Source organism: Salvelinus alpinus, chromosome 11 (assembly GCF_045679555.1).
Source record: "Salvelinus alpinus chromosome 11, SLU_Salpinus.1, whole genome shotgun sequence".
NCBI classification, from domain to species: Eukaryota; Metazoa; Chordata; class Actinopteri; order Salmoniformes; family Salmonidae; genus Salvelinus; species Salvelinus alpinus.
This window is the reverse complement of record NC_092096.1, coordinates 54,615,589-54,633,627: the sequence shown is the minus strand read 5'-3', so window position 1 is coordinate 54,633,627 and position 18,039 is coordinate 54,615,589. Positions and strand designations below refer to the sequence as shown.

The 18,039-nt window shown below is 43.7% G+C and overlaps 2 protein-coding genes across 3 annotated transcripts in view; both read left to right on the top strand.

Moving 5' to 3' along the window:
- The window catches only part of dnah2 (dynein, axonemal, heavy chain 2), a 234,077-nt gene extending 223,743 nt beyond the window's left edge, over positions 1-10,334 (top strand). Inside the window, exons 82-86 of the mRNA XM_071331387.1 lie at positions 86-200; positions 7,444-7,620; positions 9,155-9,229; positions 9,425-9,575; positions 9,857-10,334. Of these exons, the coding sequence (XP_071187488.1) occupies positions 86-200; positions 7,444-7,620; positions 9,155-9,229; positions 9,425-9,575; positions 9,857-10,011 (673 nt within the window). The 3' untranslated portion in view covers positions 10,012-10,334. The remainder of the gene's footprint in view (positions 1-85; positions 201-7,443; positions 7,621-9,154; positions 9,230-9,424; positions 9,576-9,856) is intronic.
- A 6,009-nt stretch (positions 10,335-16,343) lies between these two features.
- The window catches only part of LOC139534451 (lysine-specific demethylase 6B-like), a 165,273-nt gene continuing 163,577 nt past the window's right edge, over positions 16,344-18,039 (top strand). For both annotated transcript variants that reach the window (XM_071333614.1, XM_071333609.1), the window contains exon 1: positions 16,344-16,993. The gene's annotated coding sequence lies outside the window, so the exon portion shown is untranslated. The remainder of the gene's footprint in view (positions 16,994-18,039) is intronic.

Here is an 18,039-nt window from a genome sequence, read left to right as displayed (position 1 = left end):
TGTGTGTGTGTGTGTGTGTGTGTGTGTGTGTGTGTGTGTGTGTGTGTGTGTGTGTGTGTGTGTGTGTGTGTGTGTGTGTGTGTAGGTCGTCTCTGATAGAGCTGGAGAAGGGGATCAAGGGTCTGGTGGTGATGTCTAGCAGCCTGGAGGAAACATTCCACTGCATCTTCGACGCCCGCGTCCCCCCACTTTGGGTTAAGGTAGGACACACATACATACAAACACACACACACACACTCATGGATTGTTACGGGTCATAGATACACACAAAAACACACATTTACCATTTATCTCAAGGCATTTGACTTGGCTGTAGTAACTGCCCCAGTGGCAGCAACATCACTAGTATCTGCCCTTGTGCTATCGTGATTGCAACATCTACACATCATTCATGTAACCAGACACCATTCTATTATGTGAGCACAGCGATATCAACAAATCTTTACATCAAGTTCATGTTCAGAAAACCACTTTTAGCCGGAGGGAATGGCGGCCATTTTACGGGCTCTTGACCAATTGTGCCATTTTGTGTGTTTTTTTTTTTTGCACTGGTCTTAACTTTTTTTGTACATAATGTTTCCGCCATCATTTCCTATGACCGAAAAGAGCTTCTGGACATCAGGACAGCCATCACTAACCTGGATTTGGACTAGGACTTCTACTTCAATGAGTCGGAGGTGACAGACATATTGATTAACCTCGGACCAGGACCTAATCCCTGTCACTCGAAGGTAAAGACGGCACTGTAGAGGCCGGCCCGGGCACCCTGATGAGACTACAGCGGCAAATGAATGAATCACCTCTACCCTCTGTTCTATTGGCGAATGTGCAATTGCTGGAGAATAAACTGGATGAGCTCCCTTCGGGACATTAGGAACTGTAATATACTATGCTTCTCGGAGTCAGGGCTGAACAAGGACATGAATAATATACATCTAGCTGGTTTTTCTATGTATCGGCAGGACAGAACGGCAGAGTCTGGGAAGATCAGGGGGGTTGTGTGTGTCTCTTTATTAACAACAGCTGGTACGCGATCTCTAATATTAAGGACGTCTCGAGGTTCTGCTCCCCTGAGTTAGAATACCCCATGATAAGCTGTTGACCATACCATTTACCACGAGAGTTTTCATCTCTATTTTTCGGAGCTGTCTATTTACCAACCACAAACTGATGCTGGCACTAAGACCACACTCAATGAGCTGTATAAGGCCATAAGCAAACAAGAAAATGCTCATCCAGAGGCGGCGCTCCTAGTGGCCAGTAATTTTAATGCAGGAAAACTAAAGTCTGTTTTACCTCATTTCTACCAGCATGTCACCTGTGCAACTAGAGGGATAAAACCTCTGGATCACCTTTACTCCACACACAGAGACTCATACAAATCTCTACCCTGCCCTACATTTGGCAAATAGGGCCATAGCTCTATCCTCCTGATTCCTGCTAACAAGCAAAAACTCAAACAGGAAGTGCCAGGAAGTGCCAGCTCAATACGGAAGTGGTTCGATGAAGCGGATGCAAAGCTACAGGACTCTTTCGCTAGCACAGATTGGCATATGTTCTGGGATTCATCTGATGGCACATCAGTCATCGGCTTCATTAATAAGTGCATCGACGACGTTGTCCCCCGTGTGGCTCAGTTGGTAGAGCATGGCGCTTGCAACGCCAGGGTTGTGGGTTCATTCCCCACGGGGGGACCAGGCTGAATATGTATGAACTTTCCAATTTGTAAGTCGCTCTGGATAAGAGCGTCTGCTAAATGACTTAAATGTAAAATGTAAATGTAAATGTCCCCACAGTGACCATACATACGTACATATCCCAACCAGAAGCCATGGATTACAGGCAACATCCGCACTGAGCTTAAAGCTAGAGCTGCCGCTTTCAAGGAGCAGGACTTATAAAAAAATCCTGCTATGCCCTCCAACGAACCATCAAACAGGCAAACCTACTACACCGGCTCTAATGCTCGTCAGATGTGGCAGGGTTTGCAAACTATCACGGATTACAAAGGGAAACCCAGTCGAGAGCTGCCCAGTAACGTGAGCGTACCAGATGAGCTAAATGCCTTCTATGCTTGCTTCGAGGCAAGTAACACTGAACCATGCTGTTCCGGACGACCGTATGATCACGCTGTCCATAGCCGATGTGAGTAAGACTTTTATACTGGTTAACATTCACAAGGCCGCAGGGCCAGACCAGGATGCGTACTCAGAGCATGCACTGACCAAATAGCAAGTGTCTTCACTGACATTTTCAACCTCTCTCTGACCCAGTCTGTAATAACTACATGTTTCAAGAAAACCACCATAGTCTCTGTGCCTAAGAACACCAAGGTAACCTGTCTCAATGACTACCGCCCCATAGCACTCACATCTGTAGACATTAAAGGCTTTAAAACGCTGTTAATGGCTCACATCAACACCATCATCTCAGAAACCCCAGATGTACTTTAATTTGCATACTGTCCCAACATATCCACAGATGATGCAATCTCTATTGCACTCCACACTGCCCTTTCCCACCTGGACAAAAGGAACACCAACGTGAGAATGCTGTTCATTGACTACAGCGCAGCGTTCAACTCCATAGTGTCTAATCACTAAGCTAAGGACCCTGGGACTAAACACCTCCCTCTGCAACTGGATCCTGGGCTTCCTGACGGGCCGCCCCCGGGTGGTGAGGGTAGGCAATAACACATCCTCCATGCTAACCCTTACCACGGGGGCCCCCTCAGGGAAGCGTGCGAAGTCCCCTCCCGTACTCCCTGTTGTTCACCCACGACTGCGTGGCCGCGCACGACTTCAACACCATTAAGTTTTTTGACGACACGGCGGTGGTAGGCCTGATCACGGACGACGATGAGACAGCCTATAGGGAGGAGGTCAGAGACCTGGCAGTGTGGTGCAACAAAACTCTCCCTCAACGTGGGCAAGACAAAGGAGCTTATGGACTACAGAAAACGGAGGGCCGAGCACGCCGCCATTCACGTAGACGGGGCTGTAGTGGGGCTGGACAAGAGCGTCAAGTTCCTCTGTGTCCACATCACTAAGGACCTATCATGGTCCAAACATGCCAATACAGTTGTGAAGAAGGCACGACAAAGCATATTCCCCCTCAGGAGGGTGAAAAGATTTGGCATGGGTCATCAGATCCTCAAAAAGTTCTACAGTTGCATCATTGAGAGCATCCTGACTGGCTGCATCACCGTTTGGTATGGCAACTGCACGGCATCCGACCACAAGGCGCTACAGAGGGTAGTGCGTACGGCCCAGTACATCACTGGGGCCGAACTCCCTGCCATCCAGGACCTCTATACCAGGCGGTGAGGAAGGCACTACAAATTGTCAAAGACTCCAACCACCTAAGTAATAGACTGTTTTCTCTGCTACCGCATGGCAAGCGGTACTGGAGTGCCAAGTCTGGTACCAAAAGGCACCTGAACAGCTTCTACCCCCAAGCCATAAGACTGATGAACAGTTAATCAAGTGGCTACCCGTACAATTTATTTTATTATGTATTTATTTATCTTAATTGTTTTGCACTCCCTTGCAGTGGCTCTATGCACACTACCTAGTGCACTACAAAAGTAGTGCACTGTATTGGGAATAGGGCGCCATTTGGGAGGCAGACTCTGTGCAGCCAGCCAGGCAGGCAGGATGATGGATTAACATGCCTTTAATAACAGAACACTGACTCACTGAGTACAGGCCTAGAGGAGCCTAGCATACTACTCTGACACTCCACACACACACACACACACACGCACACACGCACGCACGCACGCACACACACACACACACACACTACATACGCTCACACACTAAACACACACACATGCATATTGACTCCACTCACACTTCACATACGCTGCTGCTACTCTGTTTGTTTTTTCTCCTCATCAATTCACACACAATACCCCATGATGAAAAAGCAAAAACACGTTTTTATATATTTTTTGCTAATTTATATATTTTTGTAAATAAATAATTCAATATCACATTTATATAAGTATTCAGACCCTTTACTCAGTACATTGTTGAAGCACCTTTGGCAGTGATTACAGCCTCGAGTCTTCTTGGGTATGACACTACAAGCTTGGCACACCTGTATTTGGGGTGTTTTTCACATTATTCTCTGCAGATCCTCTCAAGCTCTGTCAGGTTGGATTGGAAGCGTCACTGCACAGCTATTTTCAGGTCTCTCCAGAGATGTTCAATCGGGGTTCAAGTCAGGCCTCTGGCTGGGCCACTCGTGGACATTCAGAGACTTGTCTCGAAGCCACTCTTGCGTTGTCTTGGCTGTGTGCTTAGGGTCGTTGTCCTGTTGGAAGGTGAACCTTTGTCCCGGTCTGAGGTCCTGAGCGCTCTGGAGCAGGTTTTCATCAAGGATCTCACTGTACTTTGCTCCATTCATCTTTTCCTCGATCCTGACTCCCAGTTCCTGCTGCTGAAAAATGTATGATGCTGCCACCACCATGTTTCATCGTAGGGATGGTGCCAGGTTTCCTCCAGACGTGACGCTTGGCATTCCGGCCAAAGAGTTCAATCTTGGTTTCATCAGACCAGAGAATCTTGTTTCTCATGATCTGAGAGTCTTAGGTTATGTTTGGGCAAACCTCAAGCGGGCTGTGATGTGCCTTTTATTGAGGAGTGGCTTCCGTCTGGCCACTCAACCATAAAGGCCTGATTGGTGGAGTGCTGCAAAGATGGTTGACCTTCTGGAAGGTTCTCCCATCTCCACAGAGGCACTCTAGAGCTCTGTCAGAGTGGCCATCGGGTTCTTGGTCACCTCCCTGACCAAGGCCCTTCTCCCTCGATTGCTCAGTTTGGCCGGGAGGCCAGCTCAAGGAAGATTCTTGATTGTTCCAAACTTCTTCCATTTAAGAATTATGGAGGTTACTGTGTTCTTGGGGACCTTTAATACTGCAGAGATTTTTTGGTACACTTCTTCAGATCTGTGCCTCGACACAATCCTTTAATACATTTGCAAAAATGTCTAAAAACCTATTTTCGCTTTGTCATTATGGGGTATTGTGTGTAGATTGCTGAGGAAATGTTTTTATTTAATCCATTTTAGAATAAGGCTAACAAAATGTGGAAGAAGTCAAGGGGTCTGAATACTTTCCGAAGGCACTGTATGTCCTGATTACCTAGTGACTTTTACCCCTACACACATGTAGAATCTGTATTACTTCAATTACCTCAACTACCTCGTACCCCTGCATATTGACTCAATACTGGTACTCCTTGTATGTAGCCTCGTTATTGTTTTTACTGTGTTACCGTTTCCTTTTTTATTTTGCAAATATTTGTCTTTTTAACCCTGCGTTGTTGGGAATGGGCTCGTAAGTAAGCATTTCACTGTAAAGTCGACACCTGTTGTATTCGGCACGTGACCAACAAAATGTGATTTCAATTTGACTTTAGAGGAACGTCCTGCTGATAGATACAGTGAGGTTGAATTGATGACGTTACATATTCGGCCTTATCCCTAACAACAAGACAACACACAGACACTATCAAAGCAGAGCAGCAGCTATTGATGGTACACAAGGTCCATTCCCTTATGTAGCATTTAATACCATACTTTCCCCTCAAAAAACGCTTCAATGGTCAAATGAATGGCCAATCTGGGTAGTGGGGACATACCCACTGGGCACAGACGTCAATTCAATGTCTATTCCACGTTGGTTTAACGGAATTTCATTGAAATGACGTGGATTCAACCAGTGTGGGCCCAGTGGGTAGGTCCAGTATCAGTGTGATTTATAGAAGAACATGGAGGCTGTCAGAAGCCATCTCGGCGATGTCAAAGGGAGCAATCTGATCTGACTGGAAAACGTCAGTGTGTGAGCCTGGAGCGGGAGAGGGGGGGAAGAGACACGCACATACTCACATATGCGCGCGCACACACACACACACACACACACACACAGATGCACGTTTTCTAGGACGAGCGAGGCAGCCTGGCCAAAATTAAAGCCATGAGTCTGAGGGAACAGAAATATAATGACAGTCTGCCATGCCTGCCAGGGGTGAATGGAACATGGACAGACGGACGGAAGGAGAGAGAGCAAGAGAAGGAGGAGGGATAGTGTTCTAGAAGGGGTTGTTGTTCATCCCCGGAGCAGGGACAGGGAGAGAGAGAGAGGCAATCAAGGAGAGAAAGAGAAGGGGAAGAGAGAGAGAGAGACAGGCAATCAAGGAGAGAAAGAGAAGGAAAAGAGAGAGAGAGAGCCTGACAGACAGGGGAAAAAATAGTGAGGAAAGCAGAAGGAAGTAGGGGACTAGATATAGAGGGTAGAGTAATGAGGCAGTAGAGTTGAGAGAGAGAGACACAGCTGGAGCTGAAGCATTAATGGCCGTCCTGTCCTCCTCTCATAAAGAGGGGGCCAATAACAGGGTAGAGCAGGCCTCTTTCCCTCTCACTCTCCCTCTCTCTTTCTCTCTCTCCCCCTCTCCCTCTCTTTCTTTCTCTCGCTCTCACCCTCTTTCTCTCTCTCTCCCCCTCTCTCGTTCTCTGTCTCTTTCCCTCACACTCTTTTTCTCTCTCCTCTCTCTCTCTCTCCCTGTATCCTTTTCGCTCTCCCTCTGTCTGTCTCTCTTTGTCTGGCTGTACTGTAATAGTCAGCACTGGGCTGGTTGGGCTTTAGAAAGGGAACTGGAGCAGAGACAGCAGGTTTACTCTACTTATTACACTGCAATTACCCCCCCCCCCCCAGCTTCCCCTCAGCCCCAGATAGGGCATTGTGGCTTTGTTTAGGCACCAAGTGTCCACCTGATGACCCAGTGGACCAGACAGACACACAGGCGGACGCGCACAACCACACACACACAGCCACACACACACACACACACACACACACACACACACACACACAAGGGCGCACCCACATAAACATAAACTGCCCTCAATGACCCCTCTGAAGAGACACACACACACTCTTTTTTTTCATCCGCCCCATCCCCCAACACGCAGTAGAATCTTTGGCAGACTACAGCGGTCTCACTGACTACTGGAACGAGTTGTACACTGTTTTAATGAAGAATTGAACCTTAGGACATAGTAACAGTTGGATTGTGTTTCCAGTCCAGTGTGTATGGGGGTCAGTCAGTAGAAAATGAGTGTGGTTTCCCAAATGGCACCCTATTCCCTACCCTAGTGCACTACAAAAGTAGTGCACTGTATTGGGCATAGGGTGCCATTTGGGAGGCAGTCTCTGTGCAGCCAGGCAGGCAGGCAGGCAGGATGATGGATTAACACACCTTCAATAACAGAACACTGACTCACTGAGTACAGGCCTAGAGGAACCTAACATACAGGTTCATATGATGCTGCTGGGAGAGTTACTATAGCAGGACAGCATATACTATTGACTTTGCTGTGTGTCTCTGTCTCTTTATGTGCCTGTCTGAAGTGTCTTGTCTCCTCCGTCCTCCTCAGGCCTACCCGTCTTTGAAGCCGCTGGCATCGTGGACCAGGGACCTGTGCCAGCGCGTGGAGCAGTTTGCCCGCTGGGCGGAGACAGCCCACCCCCCTACCCTCTTCTGGCTCTCTGGCTTCACCTTTCCCACTGGCTTCCTCACCGCTGTGTTACAGTCGTCCGCACGTCAGCACAGCGTGAGGCCTCACACACATACAAAACCAGTCAAACGTTTGGACACACCTACTCATTCAAGGGTTTTTCTTTATTTTTACTATTTTCTACATTGTAGAAAAATAGTGAAGACATCAAAACTATTAAATAACACATGGAATCATGTAGTAACCAAAAAAGTGTTAAACAGATCAAAATATATTTTAGATTCTTCAAGGTAGCCACCCTTTGCCTTGATGACTGCTTTGCACACTCTTGGCATTCTCTCAACCAGCTTCACCTGGAATGCTTTTCCAACAGTCTTGAAGGAGTTCCGACATGGAGGCAGGTAGACTAGTGGTTAGAGTGTTGGACTAGTAACCGAAAGGTTGCAAGATCGAATCCCCGAGCTGACAAGGTAAAAATCTGTCGATCTGCCCCTGAAGAAGACAGTTAACACACTGTTCCTAGGCCGTCATTGAAAATAAGAATTTGTTCTTAACTGACTTGCCTTGTAAAATAAATAAAAAAACATATGCTGAGCTTTCCTTCACTCTGCGGTCCAACTCATCCCAAACCATCTCAATTGGGTTGAGGTTGGGTGATTGTGGAGGCCAGGTCATCTGATGCAGCACTCCATCCCTTGCCTTCTTGGTCAAATAGCACTTACACAGCCTGGAGGTGTGTTGTGTCATTGTCCTGTTGAAAAACAAATGACACTCCGACTAAGCGCAAACCAGATGGGATGGCGTATCTCAAATCAAATCAAATTTATTTATATAGCCCTTCGTACATCAGCTGATATCTCAAAGTGCTGTACAGAAACCCAGCCTAAAACCCCAAACAGCAAGCAATGCAGGTGTAGAAGCACGGTGGCTAGGAAAAACTTCCTTATCAGACCAAAGGACAGATTTCCACTGGTCTGATGTCCATTGCTTATTTTGCTTCTAAATAAATCACTGACAGTGTCACCAGCAAAGCACCATCACACCTCCTCCTCCATGCTTCACGATGGGAACCAAGGCAAAGGGTGGCTACTTTGAAGAATCTCAAATATGAAACACTTTTTTGGTTACTACATGATTCCATATGTGTTATTTCATAGTTCTGATGTCTTCACTATTATTCTACAATGTAGAAAATAGTAAAAATAAAGAAAAACCCTTGAATGAGTCGGTGTGTCCAAACTTTGGACTGGTACTGTATATTTATACACACACACACACACACACACCAACACAAACACGTACACACACACAGCACTGACCAATTACTCTGCTCACTCACCAAACACAACGTCTGAGAAAACTTTCAAACTGTGTTCACAAACTAACCACAACTACTCTATACCGCACACACTCGTAGACTGCTGCACGGGAATGGGTCGTGTTTGGTTTATAATCATGCCCAGATAATAACTTTTCTAAGGACATACAGTACCACTGTAGGGATAATAAAGAGTACTTGAACTTCAACCATGCCAAGTTAACCTCTAAAGTAAAATGTTCACTTCGTCATTCGTTGAGGTCAATGGGGAACTTAGTGAAAATCTGACTAACACTTATGCATTACCCACAGGTGTCAGTGGACACTCTATCCTGGGAGTTCATTGTTGCGACAGTGGACGATAACAACCTCCTCTTCCCACCCAAGGTGAGACGCCCGTTTTCACTATAAATCAGTGTCCTTTTCTCCACAACTCTTTTCCCTCAATGTGTCTAGTTTAGGGCTCGGAATACTCTTCCTGGTCAGACCGCATGGTCAGAATAAAACCCTAATCTATTGTAAGTCATGTAACTTTCTCCTTCCTCCCTCTTTCCTCCCCTCCTCCATCCATCCCCTCCTCAGGACGGGGTGTTTATCCGGGGGCTGTATCTGGAAGGGGCTGGCTGGGACAAGAAGAACTCCTGTCTGGTGGAGGCTAAGCCAATGCAGCTGGTCTGCCCCATCCCCACCATCCACTTCAAACCTGTTGAGAACCGCAAGAAGATAGCCAAGAGTAAGACAAAAAAATAAAACATCTCTCTCTCTCTCTGTGTCTCTCTCTCTCTCTCTCTCTCTCTGTGTCTCTCTGTGTGTCTCTCTCTCTCTGTCTCTGTGTCTCTCTCTCTCTCTCTCTCTGTGTCTGCCAAGTGACTCTCTGATGTAATGTCTCTGTGTGTGTGTGTGTGTGTGTGTGTGTGTGTGTGTGTGTGTGTGTGTGTGTGTGTGTGTGTGTGTGTGTGTGTGTGTGTGTGTGTGTGTGTGTGTGTGTGACTGTGTGTGTGTGTGTGTGTCTAGGTATGTACTTGTGTCCGTGCTACTACTTCCCAGTGCGTTCGGGCGATGGGGGCAGACCCTCCTTTGTGGTGGGGGTGGACCTGAAGTCTGGAGATGTGCCTTTTGACCACTGGATCAAGAGAGGAACTGCTCTGCTCATGAGTCTAGACAACTAAGGGGCTACACACACACACAGTATACCCAACCTTCATGCACATCTCGGAATCACACTGTATTAATGAATACAATAATCTTACTTAAAACACAAACATTCTCCACCACATGCCTTTTGAATAGTAATTTGAATATTTTGTAAGTTCATTTGCATCATTCCTGTTATTTATGTCAGGGTTTTATTTGTTTAAAAATATTCAAATTCCTCACAAAATGAACTGAAATGATTGTACTTTATTCTAATATCTTTTAATAATTAGATTCAAATATGAATTAATTAACTGCTTTTGCAAATAAAATAAATAAATGTTGATGATTTACTCTTTGGGGTGTGACTGACATGGTTGTATCAAGGACTCCCACATTGCTCTATTTTCAACTCCTCATGATTCACTTCCTAATACAGCACTACATCACTCTTTCCACTGTGACCCCTTTTAACCTGCTGAAAGAGCTCTCCACAATACATTAAAGGCACACACACGCACACACAGAGACAGGACACAGACATTACATCACACACACACACTTGAATAAATAGACAATCTCTTCATTGTAATTATTCTCTGGTAATTATTCAGACACACAGACAGACTAGATTTATTATCCACAGTAGAACCTTGTACCCCTTTTTTTGTGATCACGTTTTTATACTTTTTTGGTTGACAAGACAGAAAACCCCAAACCAACAGACATTACACATATACACATTTATCTCTGACTTCCCTTCCCACCTACAGGACCTGCTTATCTGAGTGCAAACAGTGCCTTCGGGAAAGTATTCAGACCCCTTGACTTTTTCCACATTTTGTTACGTTACAGGCTTATTCTAAAATGTATATTTTTTTAAATGTGTCCTCAGCAATCTACACACAATACTCCATAATGATAAAGCGAAAACAGGTTTTTAGCCATTTTTGCAAATTTATAAAAATTTCAAAACAGAAGTACCTTATTTACATAATTATTCAGACCCTTTGCTAATGAGACTTGAAATTGAGCTCAGATGCATCCTGTTTCCATTTTTGATTTTATTTAACATTTATTTAACTAGGCCATTGGTCATCCTTGAGATGTTTCTACAACTTGATTGGAGTCCACTTGTGGTAAATTCAATTGATTAGTCATGATTTGGAAAGGCGCACACCTGTCTATATAAGGTCCCACAGTTGACAGTGCATGTCAGAGCAAAAACCAAGCCATGAGGTCAAAGGAATTGTCCGTAGAGCTCCGAGACAGGATTGTGTCGAGGCACAGATCTGGGGAAGGGTACCAAACAATTTCTGCAGCATTGAAAGTCCCCAAGAACACAGTGGCCTCCACCATTCTTAAATGGATGAAGTTTGGAAACACCAAGACTCTTCCTAGAGCTGGCCACCCAGCCAATTTGAGCAATCGAGGGAGAAGGGTCTTGGTCAGGGAGGTGACCAAGAACCCGATGTTCACTCTGACAGAACTCTAGAGTTCATCTGTGGAGATGGGGGAACCTTCCAGAAGGACAACCATTTCTGCAGCACTTCACCAATCAGGCCTTTATGGTAGAGTGGCCAGAAGGAAGCCACTCCTCAATAAAAGGCACATGACAGCCCACTTGGAGTTTGCCAAAAGACACCTAAATGACTCAGACCATGAGAAACAAGATCCTCTGGTCTGATGAAACCAAGATTGAACTCTTTGGCCTGAATGCCAAGCGTCACGTCTGGAGGAAACCTTGCACCATCCCTACGGTGAAGCATGGTGGTGGAAGCATCATGCTGTGGGGATGTTTTTCAGAGGCAGGGACTGGGAGACTAGTCAGGATCGAGGCAAAGATGAACAGAGCAAAGTACAGAGACATCCTTGATGAAAACCTGCTCCAGAGCGCTCAGGACCTCCGACTGGGGGTCGAAGGTTCACCTTCCAACAGGACAATGACCCTAAGTACCCAGCCAAGACAACGCAAGAGTGGCTTCGGGACAAGCCTCTGATTGTCCTTGAGTGACCCAGCCAGAGCCCGACTTGAACCCGATCTAACATCTTTAGAGAGACCTGAAAATAGCTGTGCATCAACGTTCCCCATCCAACCTGACAGAGCTTGAGAGGATCTGCAGAGAAGAATGGGAGAAACTCCCCAAATACAGGTCTGCCAAGCTTTTAGCGTCATACCCAAGAAGACTCGAGGCTGTAATCACTGCCAAAGGTGCTTCAACAAAGTACTGAGTAAAGGGTCTGAATACTTATGTAAATGTAATATTTCATTATTTATTTTTTATAAATTAGCAACAATTTCAAAATAAAATGTTTTTTCTTTGTCATTATAGGGTATTGTGTGTAGATTGATGGGGGGAACAAATGAATACATTTTAGAATAAGGCTGCAACGTAACAAAATGTGGAAAAGGTCAAGGGGTCTGAATACTTTCCGAAGGCACTGTATATCAAAGAAGTGATTTTGAACTGTCAAGTGTTGTAGTCCATATTAACATTGTCTGACTTTGCGCCATTCATTCAAGAGATTGGTCATTCAAGTTGAGCTATGACCAGGAATGAGGATATCCATTGCTGGTGTGGCAGAGTGTGTGGGGCTTGCCATCGTATCGTAAGGCAACCATTTTCTTGGCTGCTGTTAGTCTGGCAAGCAAAATCCTTCTATGCCTGTATGTTAGGTTAAGTAAAGACTCATCATTAAGCAGTAGCACGTTGCAAAGACATGGAATGGGTTTGGACAACATGCTTGATAATGATGAAGCCACTGATTGCCAAAAGAGCACTCCCAGACTATGAATGAATGTGTCATGAGAACTCTAGGGGCTTGTACTCCTTCTTGATCTTCCTTAGTAACATCTGGATGTTGTGAATGTCTCTGTGTGTTACTGTGTCTTCTGTGTGAAATGTTGTTTACCTGTGCAGGGATTTTTTTGCCATTGAAATACATTATATGTGTGTGTATATATATATATATATATATATATATATATATATATATATATATATATATATATACAGTACCAGTCCAAAGTTTGGACACACCTACTCATTCCAGGGTTTTTCTTTATTTTTACTTTTTTCTACATTGTAGAATAATAGTGAAGACATCAAAACTATGAAATAACACATATGGAATTATGTAGTAACCAAAAAAGTGTTAAACAAATCAAAATATATTTTATATTTGAGACTCTTTAAAGTAGCCACCCTTTGCCTTGATGACAGCTTTGCACAGTCTTGGTATTCTTTCAACCAGCTTCATGAGGTATTAACCAAAATGCATTTCAATTAACAGGTGTGCCTTGTTAAATGTTAATTTGTGGATTTTTTTCCCCTTCTTAATGCGTTTCAACCAATCAGTTGTGTTGTTACAAGGTAGTGGTGGTATACAGAAGATAGCCCTATTTGAATAAAAGACCCAAGTCCATATTATGGCAAGAACAGCTCAAATAAGCAAAGAGAAACGACAGTCCATCATTACTTTAAGACATGAAGGTCAGTCAATCAGGAAAATTTCAAGAACTTTTAAAGTTTCTTCAAGTGCAGTTGCAAAAATCATCAAGCGCTATGATGAAACTGGATCTCACAGAGTTCAAGTAACAGACACATCTCAACATCAACTGTTCAGAGGAGACTGTGTGAATCAGGCCTTCATGGTCAAATTGCTGCAAAGAAACCACTACTAAAGGACACCAATAAGAAGAAGAGACTTGCTTGGGCCAAGAAACACGATAAATGGACATTAGACCAGTGGAAATCTGTCCTATGGTCTGATAAGTCCAAATTTGAGATTTTTGGTTCCAACCATTGTGACTTTGTGAGACGGAGAGTAGGTGAACGGATGTTCTCTGCATGTGTGGTTCCCACTGTGACGCATGGAAGAGGAGGTGTGATGGTGACAACGTCAGTGATTTATTTAGAATTCAAGGCACACTTAACCAGCATGGTTACCACAGCATTCTACAGAGATACGCCATCCCATTTCGTATGCGCTTAGTGGGACAATCATTTGTTTTTCAACAGGACAATGACCCAACACAGGCTGTGTAAGGGCTATTTGACCGAGAAGGAGAGTGATGGAGTGCTGCATCAGATGACCTGGCCTCCACAATCACCCAACCTCAACCAAATTGAGATGGTTTGGGATGAGTTGGACCGCAGAGTGGAGTTAAAGCAGCCAACAATTACTCAGCATATGTGGGAGCTCCTTCAAGACTGTTGGAAAAGCATTCCAGGTGAAGCTGGTTGAGAGAATGCCAAAAGTGTGCAAAGCTATCATCAAGGCGAAGGTTGGCTACTTTGAAGAATCTAAAATATATTTTCATTTGTTTAACACTTTTTTGATTATTACATGATTCCATATGTGTTATTTCATAGTTTTGATGTCTTCACTATTATTCTATAATGTTGAAAATACTAATAAATAAATAAAAACCCTTGAATGAGTAGGTGTGTCCAAACATTTGACTGGAACTGTGTGTGTGAATTTATATATATAATCCTGCACAGGTAAACAACATTTCACACAGAAGACACAGTAACACACAGAGACATTCACAACATCCAGATGTCACTAAGGAAGATCAAGAAGGAGTACAAGCCCTAATGTCTATATATTATTATTTATTTTTTGGGATGGAAAAACACTTTCAGTGTGAACTTAAATGACTAAAACCTTGATAGAAAGTAGAGAAAATATATATTTTAAATAATATCATCTTTGAGAATGAACAATCCCCAAAATAAAAGATAGTCAGGGAGAATTTAAAATTCCAAAAAAACAATTCATTTAGCAGTATTGATTTTGTTATTACTTTTCAGCAAAATAACACAGCATTAGCCATGGCAAAATGCATATAATTGCATTTTCTCTCAGCTCCATGGCAGAATGCATAGAATTGCAGGACATTTGCTTTAAAAATTAAACAATTTCTCTCAGCTTCATGGGGAAACGTGTAGAATTGCAGGATATTGGTTTAAATATATAAAAAAATGTATATTCACCGCCAAGATGGGAGACCTCTAAATTGTTCTCTCAAATCCAGCGGCGACTGCTCCCATCGCCACGCCCTCTGCCACACCCACCACCTAAGCCCCTGTTTGATACAGAAAAACCCCTGCTGTGTGTGTATGCTTCAACTTCCTGTGTTTGTAGGATTGGCAAAGTGCTGAAATGTCTGATTGGCACATTTTATGTCAGGATGGCATACTGTGTGCATACACATACACACACACACACACAAACACAATGTGCTTAACGAGGTGAGATGGAAATATTTATGCTAACACATTTTCTCAAAGTGGAAGTAGGCGGGGCATTCTAATGAACTAAATCAGAGACATTTGCAGAGCGAGTACTCACTCTAGACACACACAGACACACACACACACTGTAAAAGACTTCAACACAAAGTTATTCAAAGGAGGGGAAAACAAGAGAGGGGACTGGGGAGAAAGAGTGAAACAGAATAAACGCTTGTAAAGGAGGGAGGGAGTGCCTCCCTCCAGTTCAAGGCCGTATTCAGGCGGGAATGTCTTCTGAAAGAGACAGAGAGACCGTTAAGGGCCTCTTTATGTGGCCCAGGTCTGGTCTGTGTGTGTGTGTGTGTGTATGTGTGTGTGTGCTACCAGTTGCTGTTCGGGAGCTCATAGCAACATGCTGAATTCAAATAAGCTTTTAAGTTCTTCTGAGGCAGTGTTGTAAGGGAAAGTGTTGGCTCAGTCTTGTTTGTTGAAAGCGAGAAAAGTATTTTTAATTTGAGATGAGACAACTCTCAACGTAACATGTAGTCATTATTGTGCGTCACACTTTCTGAAGAAGAGGTGTGTGTGTGTGTGTCTCAAAGGGTCAATAGTAAAAAAATATATATAACTTCAACTTGTCTTGTCTTTTACAGAAGTCCTCTGGTATTTGTAGGAGGCATTTTCTGTTGGAAGCAAACCTTTCTCGTCTGCTTATTCAATTAAATGCTGTAAAACGAGATCCACTATTCCTAGAAAAATGTTTTGTAAAATCCAATGTGCTAACCCTTGATAGTTAACTAACTGTATTATCCATAGTGGTGAACTGGCCTGTTATCTAAAGGACATCATTATTAGAAAAACATCACTATATAAAATTACTTTATAAATCCCAAGTGCCCCTTATGGACTTGCATTAACTATGTCCTACTGAAATTATAGCCGAAATTATTGATCAAACCCTCAAATAATGGAAAAATCAGGGTAATTTGTGCCCTGAAGAATAGAGCGCTAAGGGCATTTCAGCAAGCCATACAGTGTGTGTTTGCCAGTGAGTAATAAGGCTGGCAGTTTATGTCCAAGACTCGTCCACCAAAAATAAACCTGCATGAGAGGGAAAGAGAGAGAGAGCGAGAGAGAGGGAGGAGGAGATAAGAGCCCTTACAACAGAGAAGAGTTGAGGAAACAGTATGCGTTTCAATTGATTAAGAACTGCGCAATTTCTTGGTAACCCATCGCCGCTTTGGTCCTGGTGTCCTTCTAAAATATATTGATATCTAAAGGCGTGTTTGGATTGAACATGCGTGTGGCAAACCCGCCCGCGGTGCACGCATAGCCTATACCGGCGGTTGTAGCTGCTACGTACTTGGCTTGGCGATTTTGAAAAGGAATGTTCAATTCTTCTGCGAGACGGCTGGACATTCATTTTGGAAGACGATATGCAAGATTAGAGATTACTGTACAGTTTTGAAATTGTGCAACACGAGACTAATCGTTATGCCATGCCCATGGCTGATTCTCTAAATGCTCTCATCTCTCCCAAGCAACGATTTCCTAATGTATCTGCGTGTACAGTTTCTGCAAGCCGACATTTTCTAAATGGAGTAAGGATTTTTGACACATTATTCAGCTATTACTTAATTTTGGAAACGGTTTTGGGAGGCTACGTGGCTGAACGAACGTCATTCGTGTGGAAAGAAGATGTGTTACGACGTTTTTTTTCTGTTACAGTGTGCAGCAACGGTACCTCCCATGAGAAAGCAGCATGCACAAACAGGTAAGATGAAAACGATTTTACTGATATAGACTAATTAACACAGGCTTATAATGTTGCATAATTAACCAGAATTGGCCGTAGCAGAGAATGTTTAGCCAAAATTAGATCTAGAACGAATGGTATTGAGTTAATGCCTACTTTATAGGCTACTGGTATGCTATGTCCAATGATTGTAACCAATGGAACGCGCATAATCATCTCTTAATTAGGATGCATTGTTCCAAACATTTAGTACACAGGCTACTACAACGTAACAAGGTAGATGAGAAGTTTCCTAATCGTAGCCTAAAACTACAAAGACGTAGGCTTTAGGAAAAGTAGCAAACGCATTTTGCATGTTGTGTTTCTACCAGCTGTGTTTTATCCTTTCAGAATTAGTAATATCGAAAGTGTTTACAATATGGTCATCTGGTTACAATAAAGATGGGTTTACGGGAACCTAGTATGAGTAGGCGATGTTGTAATCGCCTAGTGACGGGCTGGTGTGCTGCTTTCGGTTCAACCTTTTTACTCTACTAAAACGTGATCAAAACCTACATGTGGCTTGAAGTTGTATCTTTCTCGGTAGTGCCAGGGTCCAAAATGTCCTGTCTGTGATATTTAATTAAATAATGGTTAAGTAACCGCGGCCATTGAATGAAATCTGGGCCTTCCAGTGTTCGGGGAAGGAGTGTCGCATTTTCTTTCTGAAATGTCATGTGGTGAAGTTGTGGCGGGTTCCGTAGAATTTCCAGGAAAAGCGTTTGAATTTGTGCAATGTAATTTTTTTCTTCCTATCCTTACCAGTTTTGTCCCCGCCCACTTTATTCACGTCCTTATTTTCGCCACTAGAGGACGCCACAGGTCTATAGGTGGGCTTAAGGTGGCTCTGCCTGGCTATCAGTGTTTTCTGCTGGAAGTTTTAAAAGGTTATGGTTAGGTATTATGGTTAGGCAACATCCACCCGAAGCTTTTATTTGAAGTTGATAGATTACCACCTAGTTTGAGTACCCCATGGGTGAGTTATTAACATTGAGCCATAGGTTATTACCAGGTTATAACTAGTA